Source organism: Octopus bimaculoides, chromosome 10, assembly GCF_046866305.1.
Source record: "Octopus bimaculoides isolate indiv1 chromosome 10, ASM4686630v1, whole genome shotgun sequence".
NCBI lineage: Eukaryota > Metazoa > Mollusca > Cephalopoda > Octopoda > Octopodidae > Octopus > Octopus bimaculoides.
In genome coordinates, this window is record NC_142937.1 from 15,698,468 (window position 1) to 15,717,726 (window position 19,259).

General features: G+C 35.6%; 1 protein-coding gene across 1 annotated transcript in view; it reads left to right on the plus strand.

Moving 5' to 3' along the window:
- The window catches only part of LOC106880728 (regulator of G protein signaling 9-binding protein), an 86,730-nt gene that overhangs the window by 36,267 nt on the left and 31,204 nt on the right, over positions 1-19,259 (plus strand). The window contains exon 3 of the mRNA XM_089358216.1: positions 14,848-15,014. Coding sequence (XP_089214342.1) covers positions 14,848-15,014 — 167 coding nt within the window. The remainder of the gene's footprint in view (positions 1-14,847; positions 15,015-19,259) is intronic.

Below are 19,259 nucleotides of genomic sequence, written 5' to 3' on the forward strand. Positions count from 1 at the left end.
TGATGATGATGATGATGATGGTGGTGGTGGTGGTGGTGGTGATGATGATGATGACTATGGTGATAATAAATTGGCTTTACTTGGAATTGCACAAATATTGTGCAAAGTGTTGTTTGTCTGAGGCCCTTCTTGTGACTTGACAGACAGCACAAATCCCCAGTATACACAATATCTTCAATCTACATTAGAATATTGGATACTGTGTGCATCTGCTATAATAATAATAATGATAATAATAAGGATAACAATGACAAAAACAACAACAATAACTGTAATAATAATGATGATGATGATGATGATGATGATGGTGATGATGATAATTAAATAGTTATGGTTGGACCTTTGATCATAGATTTACTCAATAATAACAGGCCTAGAGCTAAGCAGCAACAACAACAACAACAACCTTAACCCATGGACTGTATATGGGTCTATGATATGAACTTTGTGTTTTAAAGAGATCTAAATTAAAACCTTTCATCTGTCAAAATTTTATATTGATTTATGTCCCAAACAATAGGTTAATGATGACAGATAGTTTTCTAAATTCTTCGCTATCTTCAAAATTAATTGAAACGAAGACCATGTATTTCAATAATAATATAATAACAAGGGAGTTAAAAGATTTTTAAAAATATAAAAATAAGCTAATTATTTCATAGTTTAACATTTAGTAATTTAATATTTTATCAGCAATTAGGTTCTACAGAAACAAGCTTTGCTTCTAAAGAGAAAGAACTTTGATATCTGTCACAGTATAGAAACACTTAATCCTTGAGTTCAAGCTAGCAGCATTTTTATCACTTAAGCTGTTTCATTTACATGTGTTATTGCGTATGGTTAAATGGATTATATAAACATTGGTGAGAGGCCGCAACTGGTGAAAGAAGCTTAATCTTTTCTGCTATACTCTCTTTACTCTCTTTACTCTTTTACTTGTTTCAGTCATTTGACTGCGGCCATGCTGGAGCACCGCCTTTAGTCGAGCAAATCGACCCCAGGACTTATTCTTTGTAAGCCTAGTACTTATTTTATTGGTCTCTTTTGCCGAACCACTAAGTTACGGGGATGTAAACACACCAGCATCGGTTGTCAAGCGATGTTGGGGGGACAAACACAGACACACAAACACACACATATATACATATACATATATACGCTGAGCTTCTTTCAGTTTCCGTCTACCAAATCCACTCACAAGGCTTTGGTCGGCCCGAGGCTATAGTAGAAAACACTTGCCCGAGGTGCCATGCAGTGGGACTGAACCCGGAACCATGTGGTTGGTAAGCAAGCTACTTACCACACAGCCACTCCGGCACCTATAGGTACAAGACCTGAAATCTTGGGTGAGATAGTTGATGTAATTGACTATCGATGTTATTGATTAATAATAGTCGATGTAATTGACTAATTACATCGATCCCAGTACTTGCCTGGTACTTATTTAATCAATTTTGAAAGGACGAAAGGCAAAATCAATCATAACAGAATTCAAACCCAGAATGTTGAAATGCCGTTAAGCATTTTGTCTGACATGGTAATGATTCTGCCAGCTGACCACTGTAGAGAAGCTTAATAATGATTTCAAATTTTGGCACAAGGCCAGTAATTTCAGGGGGGGGGGGCTTAGTCAAATACATCGTCCCCAGTATTCAACTGGTACTTATATTATTAACCCCTGAGAGGATGAAAAGCAAAGTTGAACTCAAAACATAACGATAGATAAAATGCTGCTATGCAATTTGTCAAGTGTGTTAACAATTCTGCCACCATAATGGAACTTAATAATAATAACAAAGTTAATTCAATAAATTCTTCATTACTTTTTAAATTAATTGAAACAAAAGCCATGTATTACAACAGAAATGTCATGATAAAAGGGCTAAATGGTGACTGTCCTCTAATTTGTCAACTATTAGTGCATCAGTTGGAGCCATCAAAGTGCAAACCAATGATTTTATCAAGGAAAATTTCTTCAAACCTTGAACTACATTTCGGGAATTGCAAGCTAAGAGAAAAAAAAAAAGAACAAAACCAACTTGATATTCGGAGTGTAACTACAGACAACACACTGGCTTTCACAAAATATATTTGCACTACATATAATAGAAATTAGAGGACAAACTACTCAGCGGAAGGAAGAGCCGTCATTTACAAAGTACTAGTGCAAAGCATTATGGTACATGTATCAATCTTGAATGGATACATAACGTGGTATGGTATGGTATGGTAGGACATACACAACCAACACAACTCATGCTATTATTATTATTATTGTTATTATCATTATCATCATCATCATCATCATCATCATTATTATCATTATTATCATTATTATTATTATTATTAATATTATTATTATTATTATTATTATTAAGAGCGTGATGTGATTTTAATAGATTGTTTGAACAATATTTCGACAGCTTGTCTGTTTTTTTCAAGTCCAAAATGTAAAATGAAGCAACATAGAAATTCAAAAATGTAAACGTGGAAATCCTGCATTCTCACTTTGACAGAATGACAATGCAGGATTTCCTCGTTTACACTGTTGAATCTCTGTGTGTCTTCATTTTACATTTTAAACTTCCAAAAGACATGCGAGCTGTCGAAATATCGTTCAAACCAATACACAACCTATTACAATCACATCACCCTCTTCTTATTGTCAATTTACCTTCGTGAAGAGTTATTTCAATTTTTATAAATTATTATTATTATTATTATTATTATTATTATTATTATTATTATTATTGTTATTATTATTATTATTATTATTATTATTATTATTATTATTATTATTATTGTTATTATTATTATTATTATTATTATTATTATTATTATTATTGTTATTATTATTATTATTATTATTATTATTATTATTATTATTATTATTATTATTGTTATTATTATTATTATTATTATTATTATTATTATTATTGTTATTATTGTTATTATTATTATTATAATTATTATTATTATTATTATTGTTGTTGTTATTATTATTATTATTATTATTGTTATTATTACCTCTGCCTTAGTGGAGGTGGAGGTATTGTTTTCAGTCGTGTTTGTTTGTTTGTCCATGGACAAGATATCTCAAGAACCACCGGATGGATTCAGATGAAACTTTCAGGGATGTTTGGTCTTATGTCTGGTACAAACTGATAAGATTTGGGGATTGATCTAGTACTGGACAAGGATGCTGGATTATTTTTCCTGTTATTTTACTTAATTTTTGAGAGCAGTTGGGTTCATTTTAGTATACCCATTTGTGAGAGCATTCAAGTTTATTTCAGACATTCTCATACTCTGGCTAATCGCTGAGAGGACATTGGTGTTGCCTTGGTGGAGGTTTGCGCTTTCTGAATACTCTTGTTATCATTATCATTATCATTATTATTATTATTATTATTATTATTATTATTATTATTATTATTGCCTTTCCCCAGTTTCTAACGCTGGCAATGTATTACAGTGTCAGCTGTTCACTACTAGTGAACTTAGCTAACACCTCTTATTTTTCGAACACCTTCCAGAGTATTTGAGCAGTTCCAAGCAGTGCTGTTTTCTGTAAGCGCTCCACCCTTTTCGCAGCCCCTACTTGTTCCACGTACTTCTCAAGATTTTTGCTCACTGTTCCCAGGGCTCTGACAATTATTGGTACTACTGCTACCTTTTTCATTGACCACAACTGCTTAACTTCCCAAGCTAACCTGTCATATCTCTCAACTTTTCTTTCTTCCTTATTGCATACCTTGTTGTCATTATTATTATTATTATTATTATTATTATTATTATTATCATCATCATTATCTTAGTGTCTTCTACTATAGCCTTGGGCCGACCAAAGCCTTGTGAGTGGATTTAGTAGACAGAAACTGAAAGAAGCCCGTCGTGTATATATATATATATATATATATATATATATGGGTGTGTGTGTGTGTATTTGTATATCTGTGTTTGTCCCACCCCCATTATCGCTTGACAACTGATATTGGAGTGTTTATGTAACCATAACTTAGCGGTTCGGCAAAAGTACTCGATAGAATAAGTTCAAGGCTTACAAAGAATAAGCTCTGGGGTTGATTTGTTTGACTAAAGGTGGTGCTCCAGTATGGCTACAGTCAAATGACTGAAAAAAATAAAAGAATAAAAGAATGCTATTATTCATCTTTCAAATTCCCTCTGTGATATTCAGAGATGCGCTACGGGTTTTATAGACAGGGAGTTATCTCCCTTGCTAGACATTGTCAACAGTGCATGGTTGGAACAAAGTGGATATCAATGGTGCTTTCCTGGAATACATGGAGAGGAATCTTTGCCATGAGGTTCCTCATGCTGCAGCAGAACTTTGACATTGATATGCAATGTTAATTGTGGTATCCCTTCTTCTAGAAACAGTATTACCCAGATTGCAGCCTAGTTGGCCATTATTTGTTGACACGAATCCTTTCCTACTAGCAAAGAAGACATTCCACCACTGAGTTTGACTTTGCCTTTCATCCTTTTGGGGTTGCTAAAATAAGTATCACTCAAATACTGGGGTCAATGTAACCAGCTTCCTCCTCTTCTCAAAACCAGCTGTTCCTGTGCCAAAATTGAAAATAGCATTTATGGTTTTAACTACTTACGGTTCTACAGTTAAAAACCAATTATTTCGGCTTCTAATGTTGCATTGTTCTAGCAGTCTTACACTTTTCTGTTTTGTCTTTGTAATCCTATAAGTTCTTAGTATTTATTATTGGACAGCATCCATGTGTGCCATTTCTTGTAATGGCTTTCCTAATTTTATTTTATGTTCAGGTATGTCATTATGTAATTTAGGTCTTAAGCTGTGTGGTCTCCATTATAAACAGAATAGGTATTTCATTAAGGAAAGAAGAATTAGTTGCTAGATTGACCAGGTCAAATAAATACATAGATTTTTGATGTGTAGTTCTAATATTAAATATTCTAAGGAGTCTCTAGAGTGAAATTTGATTGCTAGACTGAACAGGTCAAGCAAATATACAAAAGAGAACTCCTTTCCCTTTCAATGTCTTCATAGCTAGAAGCCGTTTTCATCTGTCTGGACTCTCTTACACAAATCACAATGAATATACAAAAAAAAAAAGGAAAAAAAAAAGAAATAAATTAAAAAAGATGGTAAAGAAAAAATATTGATATGTCTGGTTTCTAAATATTACTTATTGATTACATAAAAAAAAATAAAAACATAGAGAAGAAAATAAAAGAGAGAGAAAAAAGAACATGACAAAGTTGTTCCATTATCAATAAGTTGTTGAAGAACTAAGAAACATTAGAGCCGTGCCAGTTTTTAATATTACCTGGTTGTGTTGGCAGCTTCAGGTTCATATAACAATTACTTTTATTTGTTTTCCTTAGTTATTTTTATTTTTATTTTATTTTTTTTACTTTTTACTTTTCGTGTTACATTAAAGTAGCTTTGTAACAATTACTGTTTATCTACTACTACTACTACTACTACTGCTGCTTGCTGCTGCTGCTGCTACTACTACTACTACTACTACTGCTACTACTACTACTACTGCTGCTGTTGCGTTCTCTACCACCACCACCACCACCACCAGCACTACTGCTGCTGCTGCTACGGATTCCACTGCTGCCACCGCTGCCGCCGTTGCTGCCGCCGCTGCTGCCGCTGACGCCAGTACCGCCACCACCACCACCACCACAACAACAACAACAACACCACAAACAGCTGCTGCTGCTGCTGCTGCTACTGCTACTACTACTACTACTACCACTACTACTGCTATCCAACTATTGTGGTCCAGTTTAGGTGTTACTGCTGCCAACAGCACTGGCACCTCCTTCATCAGCCACCACCACGACCATCACCACAACCATCATCCTCATCATCATCATCATCAACAGCAGCACCAGCACCACCACCACCACCACCACCACCACCACATCAACCACCACTTCCACCAAATACTGCCTCTCCACTACCAACAACAGTACCCCACTAGTAGCATCCTCGCAACCACTACCACCAATACCATTGCCATTATTACACTTGAAAGCCATATTTACTACAAAGGCTAACGTCTATCATTATTCTTGCTGCAGTATCATGGCACCACAGACATTGAGACCCGACTAATTCCTGTCTCCTTTCGAAACTTCTGCCACTTTCTTCCCGGCACAGCTATTACCATCATCATCATCATCGTCATCTTCGTCATCATCATCATAATCATCATCATCATCATCATCATTATTGTTGCTGTTGTCATCATCGTTGGCATTGTCATCAACGTAGGTGTTGTCATCATCGTCATCAACATCATTGTCATTTCCGTCATCGTCGTAGTCATCATCGACACCACCAACACCAAAACCACCACCACCATCACCAGCAACACCACCACCACCACCACCACCACCAGCAACACCACCACCACCACCACCATCACCACCAACACCACCACCACCACCACCAGCAACACCACCACCACCACCACCACCACCACCACCTCTTACACTGTCAAGGCTACCACCACCACCACCAGCACTGTCAACACAAGCATGCTTCTCCTTCTCCTCCTCCTCATCATTATCACCATCACCAACACCACCGTCATTGTTGTCATTTGCCTCGGCCACCATTACCAAGATCACCACCATGACCACCACCACTACCATCATCATCAGCACTATCATCACCCCTACCATCAACATTATCATCATATTGTCATCGCTGTCATCATCAGCAGCGGAAGCATCGTCATCACCACCACATCATTGTCGTCATCATTACCACCATCAATACCACCACTGCTGCCATTGTTGTCATCCTCATTACCATCATCACTGTTGTTGTTCTCTTCCTCTTCACCATCACCATCACAACCATCTTCCTGTTTTTTAATTGCAATTCTATGGTGACAGATTTTATCCCAGTTTTCATGATGTTGGGAAGAATGTTGTAGGTTATTGACTTGCCTTTCCTTAGAAAGGATGTCCCTATTAGAGTAAGTTATCTCCCTTGAAAGGCTTAAGCACAGCACTACTGCTATCTTACAAATGCTTGACAATTCCAAAGTACCTCTGGTACCTTAGGTGGACATTGACACTAAAGTGTTCAAGTATTGGGTTGTCCGGAAAGTTCGTTCCGATTTTTAAAGGAAAGAAAAAGGTCAATAAATACTTGGCATTACATTTTTAATCAACCAAATATGAATCATTTTGTTGCACAATGCATCTCCATCTTTCCTTTAACTTCAAAATACCCTCTTCCCAGAATTGAGGTGGTTTCATGGCAAATAAGTCGAAAAGTAAGCTACTATAAGTCGGCATGAACATTCCGGACAACCCAATAATAATCATTGCTGGTGAGGTACAAGTAAATGGAAAATGAATGCAACTGTTAAGAAAAATCTTGGATAGAAATAGTAATCGAGGGTAGATATACAGACACAGGCATGGTTGTGTGGTAAGAAGCTTGCTTTCAAACCACACAGTTTTGGGTTTAGTCCCACTGCATCACACGTAGAGCAAATGTCTTTTTCTGTAACCTTAGGCCAACCAAAGCCTTGTGAATGGATTTGATAGACAGAAACTGAAAAACTCTTGTCATATGTATACATACATACATACATACATACATGTATATACACACACACATTCACACACGTAAATGGAAATAATTAATACAACCACTACTACAAAACTTCTTGTTTAAGAGCATGTGTGTTTGAAAAAGTTAAATGAAAGTGCTCACACACTAGAAAAAACTTCTCAAAAAAGTTAGTAACATCCGGATAAAAGATTTAATAACATATTTTTTTTAATAATTTTTTTTGAAAATCACCTTTACACTTCAAAACTGTATTAAGTAATTCTCACAGACTTTCAAATATATATATATATATATATATATATATATATATATAGGGGAAGAATTCACAAAATAAAACAAAAAAAAAACAAAAGATGAAGACAGGTGGTGTAGACAAGAAACAGATGTATTAGTTTAATACTCGGGAAGTTGAGGTGTGTTCTGTTAAGAACATATAAGAGTACAAATAGAACTTGTTCACCCTTAGAATTCCCAAATAGCCGGTAGTATACTTATGGTATGCTACCAATTCTAGTCTTAGGTATTCCTCCTGTGTGAAAGAAGAAACTATGGATGTTGCAGCACGGAAATCTAAATTTTGCTTACAGAGACAGCAACTGAGTATCGCCTGAAGAGATACATATAGATCTTTTTATACAGGTAGATCATTACATAATTTAATTTTAACTTTAAATCCTATATATACGATGATCTGTATGTATCGAAACATTTGTAGCGATTAAAAAGCTGCCTAACCGTACTTACTCTTCCTTTTGACTCTTTTACTTTTTACTTTATAAATATATATATATATATTAACTATATATATATATATAGTTTATAAAAAAAACATATATCAGAAAGAGGCACACTCTAAAGAATAGAGCAGTAATTATTACCACAAAAACTTTATATCTTGGACATAGAGCTACCCAAGGTTTTGCATCCACAAAGCAAAGCCTTGTGGACAGCTCGTCAGACTCTATATAAATACAAAATTTAAAATATCTATGTCGCAGATGTGAGGAAATGCTCAGAACTTGAGGAATACATCTTAATAAAAAAACTGTTAATGAAGACAGGTTATCTCCCCTGAATCAGAGGGAGGAAAAAACCCTTATAGACCGAAAGAGGCCTAACAAGTAAATGGAGAGATCCAATTTTCCAGTAAGCAGCACTTGAAGTGGATACATTTAGAAAAGACTTCTTTACGGCTGTTTAATGTGCTAGGTTTCTTATAGTCCTTAAGAATTTTGGTTCTCTCCGTGATGCAGATCTTGGAACAGCCACTTCCATCAATATACCAGCCTGGATGATCAATTAATTTCCACCTGATGTCACATAGAGTCCCTTGATCTTTGAGATGCTATACATAGCGGGCCAGGGATGCATCAAACCATCTTTCTGGGACCCTGAAGGATGACTGGTGGTTAAGAAAACGTCACTTGAATGAAGTACTTGCAGAACCAATATATTTATACACATGGGATGCGGCCCTATTCTCAACCCTGGTAACATATGGCATGGGGCCGGTCATCCCATTGGTGTCAAAGCTAAATAGTTGGTCATCTTCTGAGGTGGCGGAACTGGGAATGGCAGATACCTCCTCCAAGTCGCTGGTCCTGGATAGGTCATTATTTCTAGGTGTGGCATTTGTACTTGTGATAACATACACTCTATCTGTATCTGGGGTTTGTTCATTATCCATGGCAGTGGTACTGGGGTCTTTGGTGTCACTCTCTGTGATGCTGGTCCTGGACTGGTTTTTTTCTCTGGGCACGGCAATTGTATTGGCATGAGAACTGGTTAATCTGCAAATAATATTGCTGTTTGATGGTACATTACAGTTATTGCGGATATCAGGTCTAGGTATCACCATAGCCTCATAGATGACCCCTTCAGACTTGCATTGGCCTCCTACTAGACAGTTATCATATACCCTGCAAGAGCAACCTGCCTCCTCCCTTGTATTGTAGGTATTCGCTAAAATGTTTTTTATATTAGGTGCACAGCTAAAGGAGACTTTTAAGTTGTGTCTGTTAAATAAATATTTACTTGTGCGTGTGAAACAATTAATACTACCACTACTACAAAAATAACAACTTCCTCTTTAAGAGCATGTGTGTTTGAAAAGGTTAAACGAAAGCACTCACACACCAGAAAAAAAACTTCTTCCCAAAAAAGGTTAGTAACATCCTGAAAAAAGATTTCATAACGTATTTAAAAAAAATAAATCTTTAAAAATCACCTTTACACTTCAAAGCAATATTAAGCAATTCTCATAGACATACATACATACATACATACATACATACATATATATATATATATATACCGGAGTAAGCACATAAATGTGAAACAAGGTGGAAAATAGTACTCAAATACCAGAGGTAGAGTAATATGCTTTATTTAAAAGCAGCAGAAATATCACAAAAACTGTTACTCAGAGTTTCATGTTCCCATTCGACAGACAGTTTTGTTTAGAATGGAACAGAAATAAGGTAATAAACAAACATGAAATTAGTTTAATGGATACACATTTAAAAATGGTTTTGTTACATATGTGTATCCATTAAACTAATTTCATGTTTGTTTATAACCTTATTTCTGTTCCATTCTAAACAAAACTGTCTGATGAATGGTAACGTGAAACTCTGAGTAACAGGTTTTGCGATATTTCTGCTGCTTTTTAATAAAGTATCATCATCATCCTTATCATCGTTTAACGTCTGCTTTTCATGCTGGCATGGGTTGGACGGTTCGACTGGGGTCTGGGAAGTCAGGAGGCTGCACCAGGCCCCAATCTGATCTGGCAGTGTTTCTACAGCTGGATGCCCTTGCTAACGCTAACCACTCTGAGAGTGTAGTGGATGCTTTTTACGTGCCACCGGCACACATACATATATATATATATATATATATATATATATTGAAGAATGTAGTTGTGTAAAGCCAGAACAATGTAAGAAAGTACTAAGTAAATATAAAAGGAAAAGATAACAGAACAAAGTTGCAGTTTTACTTTGTATTTCTATATTTCGGGGTGAAACCCCCTTCTTCAGGACATTCAGAAAAGCAATTACTGGAAAAAGTTGTTACTAAATATATGCATGTATGTATGTGTGTGTGTGTTTGTGTCTGTGTTTGTCCTTCACCACTGCTTGACAACTGGTATTGGTGTGCTCATGTCCCTGTAACTTAGTGGTTCAGCAAAAGAGACTGATAGAATAAGTACCAGGCTTTAAAAATCACAAAGTGCTCAGGTTAATTCATTTGACTAAAAATTCTTCAAGGTGATTGCCTCAACATGGCCATAGTGTAATGATTGAAACAAGTAAAAGATAAAAAGAAAGAAGGTATATATAAATATATATGGTGGGCTTCTACACAGTATCTTTACATCAAATTCACGGAGAGGGCCTTGGTCAACCTAGAGCTTAGTAGAAGCCACTAGCATTTAAACTGACCATATCCAACCCAAATATCTTACCTGCTTTATGTTATATCTTAGCTAGATCCAGTTTCTCACACCTACCGTACAGTATTAATCTAAACATAAACAATCTCACCATCAAAATCTGAAAGCTATGTAATGATGCATGATTAGTTCAAAACGATATGAATAAATAAGCATTATGTCTGACAGATTAATCTGAATGCTTGAGGGTTAAGGTGATACACAGTGAAATAAACTCAGAAACACATGTTGACAAAGTGAGCTACTCAAGTACACAATGATATCTGCACAACAAATATCACATAGCTAATTGAATTTTTATACTGATGATTTAACAGGGTGTATGTATTCTGGATGTGCTAGCTGATTCTGCATAATCACTAAAGATGGTGCAATTAGTTTTTTTCTTTTTGTTTTTACCTTTATAGAATTCAGACTTTTGTTGTATCATATCAATTTGTAATTTGTTTGCAAATCTAATAATGTATACTTAGAAAATTAGAAGAATAAATCAGACAGACAAATTGATAGGACAGACATGATAAATTAGATGAGGTAAATAGATAGAAAGATAGATAGATTAGATAGGATAGATAGATACATGAGATAGATACATTTGATAGAAAGATAAGTAGATTGATTAGGTAAGACAGACAGGTATGGTAAATAGATTAAGAAAAATAGTTGTAATAGATAGATAAAATAGATAAAATGATGGGTGAATAGATAGACAGAAAGATTAAGTTAGATTGATAGATAGATATCGATGGATAGATAGGTCACATAAGATCAAAGAGAGATGGACAGATAGACAGACAAACAGAAAGACAGACAGACAGATAGACAGATAGATAGATAGATAGATTGACTGATAGATAGATAGATGGATGGAAGATGGATGAATGGATAAACAGAAAGTTAAACAGCAGGATTACTAGGTAATATAGATAGATAAGATTGATAGATGATAGATAGATAGATAGATAGATAGATAGATAGATAGATAGATAGATAGATAGATAGATAGATAGATAGATAGATAGATAGATAGATAAAGTGGATAGATGGATGAATGTATTGATCGATCGATATACAGATAGATACATCTTAAATGTATGTTTATATTTATGCCAGAGTAATAGGTTTAATATGGAGGCACTAATGACCCTACTTAGCTGAACTTTCAGCATGCTTCATTATGAAAGGATTCTATGGGTGAAAGCAGTTATAATGTAGTGAGCCTCTTGAAATATGGTAAGATGGGAGAATATAGCAAAACTAGTGATGATCGGTATTGGCAGTTAATGATGCAAAGAATCCAAATGCAAGAATATGTTTATGCCTTGTAGGAAAAAAGAGATATCTAAATTTTCAGACAGTCATCACCATCATCATCATCATCATCTGCAGCAGCAGCATCACCACTATCATCATTGTCATCAGCATTACCATCATCACCATCGCCTCCTCCTTTTCCTCCATCCTTTCATCCTCATCTTCTTTTCCTCTTCTTCCTTTCCTCTTCTTCCTTTCCTCCTCCTCCTTTCCTCTTCTTCCTTTCCTCTTCTTCCTTTCCTCCTCCTTCTCCTACTCCTCCTCCCCCTCCTTCTTTCTCCCTCTTCTCTTTTCTCCTCTCCTCCTCCTCTTCCTTTCTCCCCTCTTCCTTATTATTATTACCATTATTATTATTATTATTATTATTATTATTATTATTATTATTATTATTATCATTATTCAGGTCACTGCCTGGAATCAAACTCAGAATCTTGGGCTTAGTATCCCGCGCTCTTAACCACTATGCCATATGGCGCAGTGGTTAAGCACATGGGCTACTAACCCCAAGACTCCAAGTTCGATTTCAGGCAGTGACCTGAATAATAATAATAATAATAATAATTACATTGAAAAATACCTTAAGAATGAGAACCCAGGTTTGAAATTTCCCCAAGACACTTGATGAAGGCTGGAGGGTATATCAGCTGAAATGCTGTGTTAACAACAAACAAGATGAGCACAAATCTCCATCAAATGTAAATAATGTAAATAATTCCTCATCTCTTAAATATAGATCTGTAATACTATCCATGTATAAGAAACTCCTATATTTTTTTAACCTAATTTTTGATAAAAAAAGGGTTCCTTATATGCACTAAAATATGGTATTTAATATAAACTACTCATCATATGTGGAGGTACATGGCCTAGTGGTTAGGGTGTTGGACTCATGATTGTAAGATTGTAGTTTCGATTCCTGGACTGGACGATGTGCTATGTTCTTGAACAAAACACCTCATTTCCTGTTGTTCCAGTCCACTCAGCTGGCAAAAATGAGTAATCCTGCGATGGATTGGTGTCCTGTCCAGATGAGGAATTTATATGCCACTGAAACCGGGAAACCAGTCCTTATGAGCCTGGCATGGCTTGAGAAGGAAACATTTCTTCTTCTTTACTCATCGTATATTTACTATAGTTTACCTTTCAAATACTGGATCATCTTGCTGAATTCATTTATAAAGGACCAGGTTATACGCTTCAGTTGAGAGTTAGTTGATGAGTTGATGGTTGGTCATACACTAAGTGTGTACTTATGAATGAGAGGTAATGAAGAGGAGGACTAAGTAGTGCTTTGCTTGAATGAGCAGGAATGTCTCTGACATCATAAAGTAGGTCAGTGAAACAAAAGTAGGTTGATATCTTTAAATTAGTTTGTATGTGTTTGCACATGCAGTGTGTTTGTGTGTGTGTGTCTGTGTTAGTACGTATGTATTTCACTTGTAAATCTATATGTGTGTATAGATTTGAGGGTATGTGGGTGTTCTGTTAATATTCTAGCATGGAATTCAATGCAAAAATATTGTAGGTTGAAGATAATCCATGTAGAAATTTTTACCTTCAGACTGATATTCATCATTCAAGGTGATTTTGATTTATGTGTGTGAGTAATAGGTCATCTTGAAGATGATGAAGAGGAGCATGTATGAAAATGAAACAGAAATTGGAGAAGAAATTGAACTAAAATAAAGACGGACAGATGGGTAATTAGATAAGTAAAGAGATAGATAAGGAAGGTAAGAGACTTAGATAAGATATTTAGATAAGAGAAATAGATATATAAGATGGATATATTGTGAGATGGATGAAACAGATAAGGCAGATAGACAGGAGATATGGATAGCTGAGATATTTAGACAGACAGACAAATAGACATGCAAACAGATAGATAGATAGATAGATAGATAGATAGATAGATAGACAGACAGATGGAGATACAGACAGATGGAGAGAGAGACAGACAGGTACATAGACAGACAGACAGACAGATACATAGATAGACAGACAGATACATAGACAGACAGACAGACAGATAGATAGATAGATAAATATATATATATATATATATATATATATATATATATATATATATATATATATATATATATATGTATATATATATATATATATATATATACATATATATATATATATATATATATATATATATGGAGAGAGAGAGAGAGAGAGAGAGAGAGAGACAGAGAGACAGAGAGAGAGACAGAGAGACAGAGAGAGAGAGAGAAAGAGAGATAGAGAGATGGCTGAAAGCTTGATAGATGGACAGACATGGATATCTCCGACTATATTGATTTCTCAAGCACCAAAGATAAACATATCCCTCAATCACTGTCTTTCTTCAATAGCCATATTCCTTTCTACATATGTTATATCAATAATTACCCTCTTAAATTTACTAAGACATGAAATATATACTAATTTACCAACACGGAATATTTTTTCTTTTCAGCTGATAGATGAGTTGAACAAAGAAACTGCCTGCTACAGTGCACTTGCGATTGGTCTTGGAGGTTCGCACGATTCCCCAAATTTAAGGAATGAACTGAAGAGAGTACGAACCAAGTCTTTTCATTTGGCTAAACAGACTTTGGAAATTTTAACACAGCTTTATCAAAGGTATTTCGCCAATTTTCTTCTGTAGTCACAAGGGCCTGAAATTTTAGGGGAGGTGGGAGCTTGTCAATTACAAATAAGGGTACTTGATGTAACCTGACATTAGGAATTTTTCTTCCCAACAGTTCAATCTTTTGTGTGTAAATGAAATGATAACAATAATGCTGGTGGTGTTGGTGGTGGTGGTGGTATTGGTGGTGGGGGTGGTATTGGTGGTGGTGGTGGTATTGGTGGTGGTGGTGGTATTGGTGGTGGTGGTGGTAAAGATAATGATATGAGAATTCCTATATCTTTTTATCCATTAGCTTGATACGTCATTTAACATGAAGATATTCTTTACATTTATGCTTTACTTACATATTGACTCTGACGCAACTATAAGTCTTAATCTTCTTCATATACAATTGGTGTAATTTAGCATGAATAGGTTAATCACTTAAACTGTTCATTTGTTAGTAATAATTATACTGTAATTGCACTAAGTATCTAGAATATTGGCAATTAATTAAGCTCAAAGCTGAAGCTACACTTTGTAATGGAGATAATGACTGAATGAAATAACCTCAGAATACTAGGAAATTCTACATGTTCACTCAATCTGCTAAAAATAGCAACCAAATTTTCTTCAAATCAAGTCCTACTATATTAAAAAAGCAAAAAAGAAAAGGGAAGACATATTGGTTAATGCAGGGGTTTTCAAACTGTGGTCCGCGGACCACAGGAGGTCCGCAAGGACAAGACAGGGGGTCCGTGGACAGCAAATACTTTTTATGGGCAATTTGATTTTATGTATGTTTTTTAATCGAAATCTTTTAATTGACAATAAACCTATTTGTTAAATACTGTTAAATAAATAAATGTAAAAATATATGTTATTTTAAGCAAATATTTATGTATAAATTTCATAAAGCCTGAAATATAAAGAGGTCTGCAAGTCAAACAGTTTGAAAACCCCTGGGTTAATGTAGTCCTAGATATTCTCATAAGAAATGTGGGATGATTACAGATGATATGTCTTTGATCAAGGGTCTCTTTAATCAGAACTGGCTGGCAGGTAAAAAAACAACAACAGCGATGATATCGACAATAGCAACAACAGTGTTGACGATAATGACAACAACAACAACAATAACAGCAACTGGTATAGCTATAATACAGTTCAGCTGTTCCTGTAATGCAGAAAAAGAAGGAGTTACAAAAAAAGGAGGCAGGTGCTGGAAAGACCCTGGCTTTGAGTAAAAGAAAATACAGGAGGATCAGTTAATTATGATTCTATTCAACATAATCCTCTCTCAAGTTAACACACTTATTGCAATGATCCTTCATTTTTTCTAAGCTCTGTAAAAGAACTTGGAAGGTTGGACCTTCAGCCAGGCCTTTCACAATACCCTTAAAGCCAGGAGCTTTTCAGCACTCCACGAATACATACATGTATTGTATATATGTGTGTGTGTGTGTGCATATATACATATATATATATATATATATATATATATATATATATATATATATATATATATATATATATATATATATATATCATCATCATCATCGTTTAACGTCCGCTTTCCATGCTAGCATGGGTTGGACGACTTGACTGAGGACTGGCAAGCCAGAAGGCTGCACCAGGCTCCAATCTGATCTGGCAGAGTTTCTACAGCTGGATGCCCTTCCTAACGCCAACCACTCTGAGAGTGTAGTGGGTGCTTTTACGTGCCACCGGCACGAGGGCCAGTCACACGGTACTGGCAACGGCCACGCTCAAAATGGTGTATTTTACGTGCCACCTGCACGGGAGCCAGTCCAGTGACACTAGCAACAAAAAGGTGTTTATATATATATATATATTGGTGGCATGTCAAAAGCAATATCTGAACATGATCAATGCCAGGACTGTCTGACTGGTTCCTGTGCTGGTGGCACGTAAAAAGCACCCACTACGCTCTCGGAGTGGTTGGCGTTAGGAAGGGCAGCCAGCTGTAGAAACATTGCCAGATCAGACTGGTGCCTGGTGCAGCCGCTGGCTTTCCAGACCTCAGTCAAACAGCCCAACCCATGCCAGCATGGAAAAACAGACGTTAAACAATGATGACGATGATGATGATGATGATGGCATATTCATATGTATATGATAATGATAATAATAAAAATAATAACAATAATAATAATAATAATAATACTAAATAAATAATTTGTACAAATGCATATAATTCGCTTAGTGTGTTTAAATGTTGAGTAGAGCACCGGCACAGTCTAGGCTACCTGTTGCCATCCGTAGTTGTGGTACACTTCCGTTGGATCTACTTCAGGAACTCTGCTGTGGCAGTTATGGTAATAGTATTAATTAATGGTAAGGTGGTGAGTTGGCAGAAACGTTGGGTGAAATGCTTCGCAGTATTTTGTCTGTCTTTACATTCTGAGTGGAATACATCTGATGGTTTTCATGGACTGCCATGTTGGCTTGGTGATAACTATTAATATTCAGTACCGCTGCCGTAGTCTCCTTTAGAGAGTTTTAGAAATATTAATATTTCTATTTTTGAAAACCAGTGGATGTATTCCACTGAATTTAGGTAAATAATCCTTTGTACAGACGGTCAGTAGCGACGCCTGCTGGGTTTGGCTGCTCTACATTGATAAGGGGGAAATACCCCGAAACTAGTCTGTAGATGCCAGATCAGCAAGGTGAAGCAGCTGACCTCCCCTGTTCGAAGGTTATAAAGGACACAGGTACATGTGTCACATAGCTAGCTAGAGGCGATGGCCTCTTGGAGCTAATCAATGGCAGCATGCGTCCTATTTTTCTGGACTGCCATGTTAGCTTGGCGTTAACTATTAATATCCAGTACTGCTGCCGTAGTCTCCTTTAGAAAGATTTAGAAATATTAATATTTTTAAACAAACATCACTGTCTTAAAATCAGTGGTGCTCATTTCCAGTCTTCCATGAAAACATGTCTGGGCTATAGAGTAATATTACCTTGCAGAAAAGCAGGTGATGGTTGGTGACAGGAAGAGTATCTGGCCATAGAAAATATGCCTCAATGAATTCCATCTGACCTATGCAAGCGTGGAAGAGTGGAAGTTAAAATTACAATGACAACAATAATGATGATGTTAGTGATGATGATGATGATGATGATGATGATGATGAAGATGCTAATGACTATGATGACAATGTTGATGATGATGATAACGATGATGGTGATGATGATAACAACGATGATGATTAGTGTAATGAAGATGATGATGATAAAGATGTGGATAATGATGATGATGAATATGATGACGATGACAAAGATGAAAGCAACAATGACGGTACTGATGATGACAACGATGATGTTGATTAGTGTAATGAAGATGATGATAAAAATAATGATGATGATAATGATGATGATGACGACGATGACGACAAAGTAAACAACATTGATGATGGTAATGATGACGACAATGACAATGATGATGATGATGATGATGACGATGGTAATGTTGATGATGATAATGATGAAGATGATGATGGTAACAATGATAATGACGATGATGAAGATGATAACAATGACGATGATGATGATGACGACGACGACGACGACGATGGCAAAAAACGATGATGATGACGAATTCAATCTCACAGCCGTGTTTCTGCCAACATTGCATTGCATTATATAACACACATTATTATATTATATTACAACATTTAATATTATATTCTAAGCATTTTTGAGATTAAATTCATTGAAGTGCTGTAAATATTAATTAACAAACAGTAAGGAAAGAAGCTGGTTTCCAAGAGAAAAAGATCATTTTTAAGGAAACATCATCTCAGAAATACAAGATCCTAAAATAAAAGGCTGCTTGAGAAATGATTAATTTATAAAATATCACAAAATACTTTTTATATTCTTTTGGAAATGCATCTGAATATCTTTTTTGTTTACCTTTCACTTGTTTCAGTCAGTAGACTGAGGCCATACTGGGGCACTGCCTTGAGGAAATTTAGTCGAATGAATCAATTTCTGTACTTTTTTTAAAGACGAATACTTATTCTATTGGGCTTTTTTGTTGATCTGCTAAGTTACAGGGATGTAAACACAACTATACTGGTTGTCAAGCATTGGTGACATTGTATCCGCCCCTACCACATAGATAAATACATAAATAAATGAATATATAAATAGTATTGAATTGAAGTGTCTGGTGGTATAATAATGATGTGTCCATTTATTTTTATCATGCTCCTGTATTCTAGAAT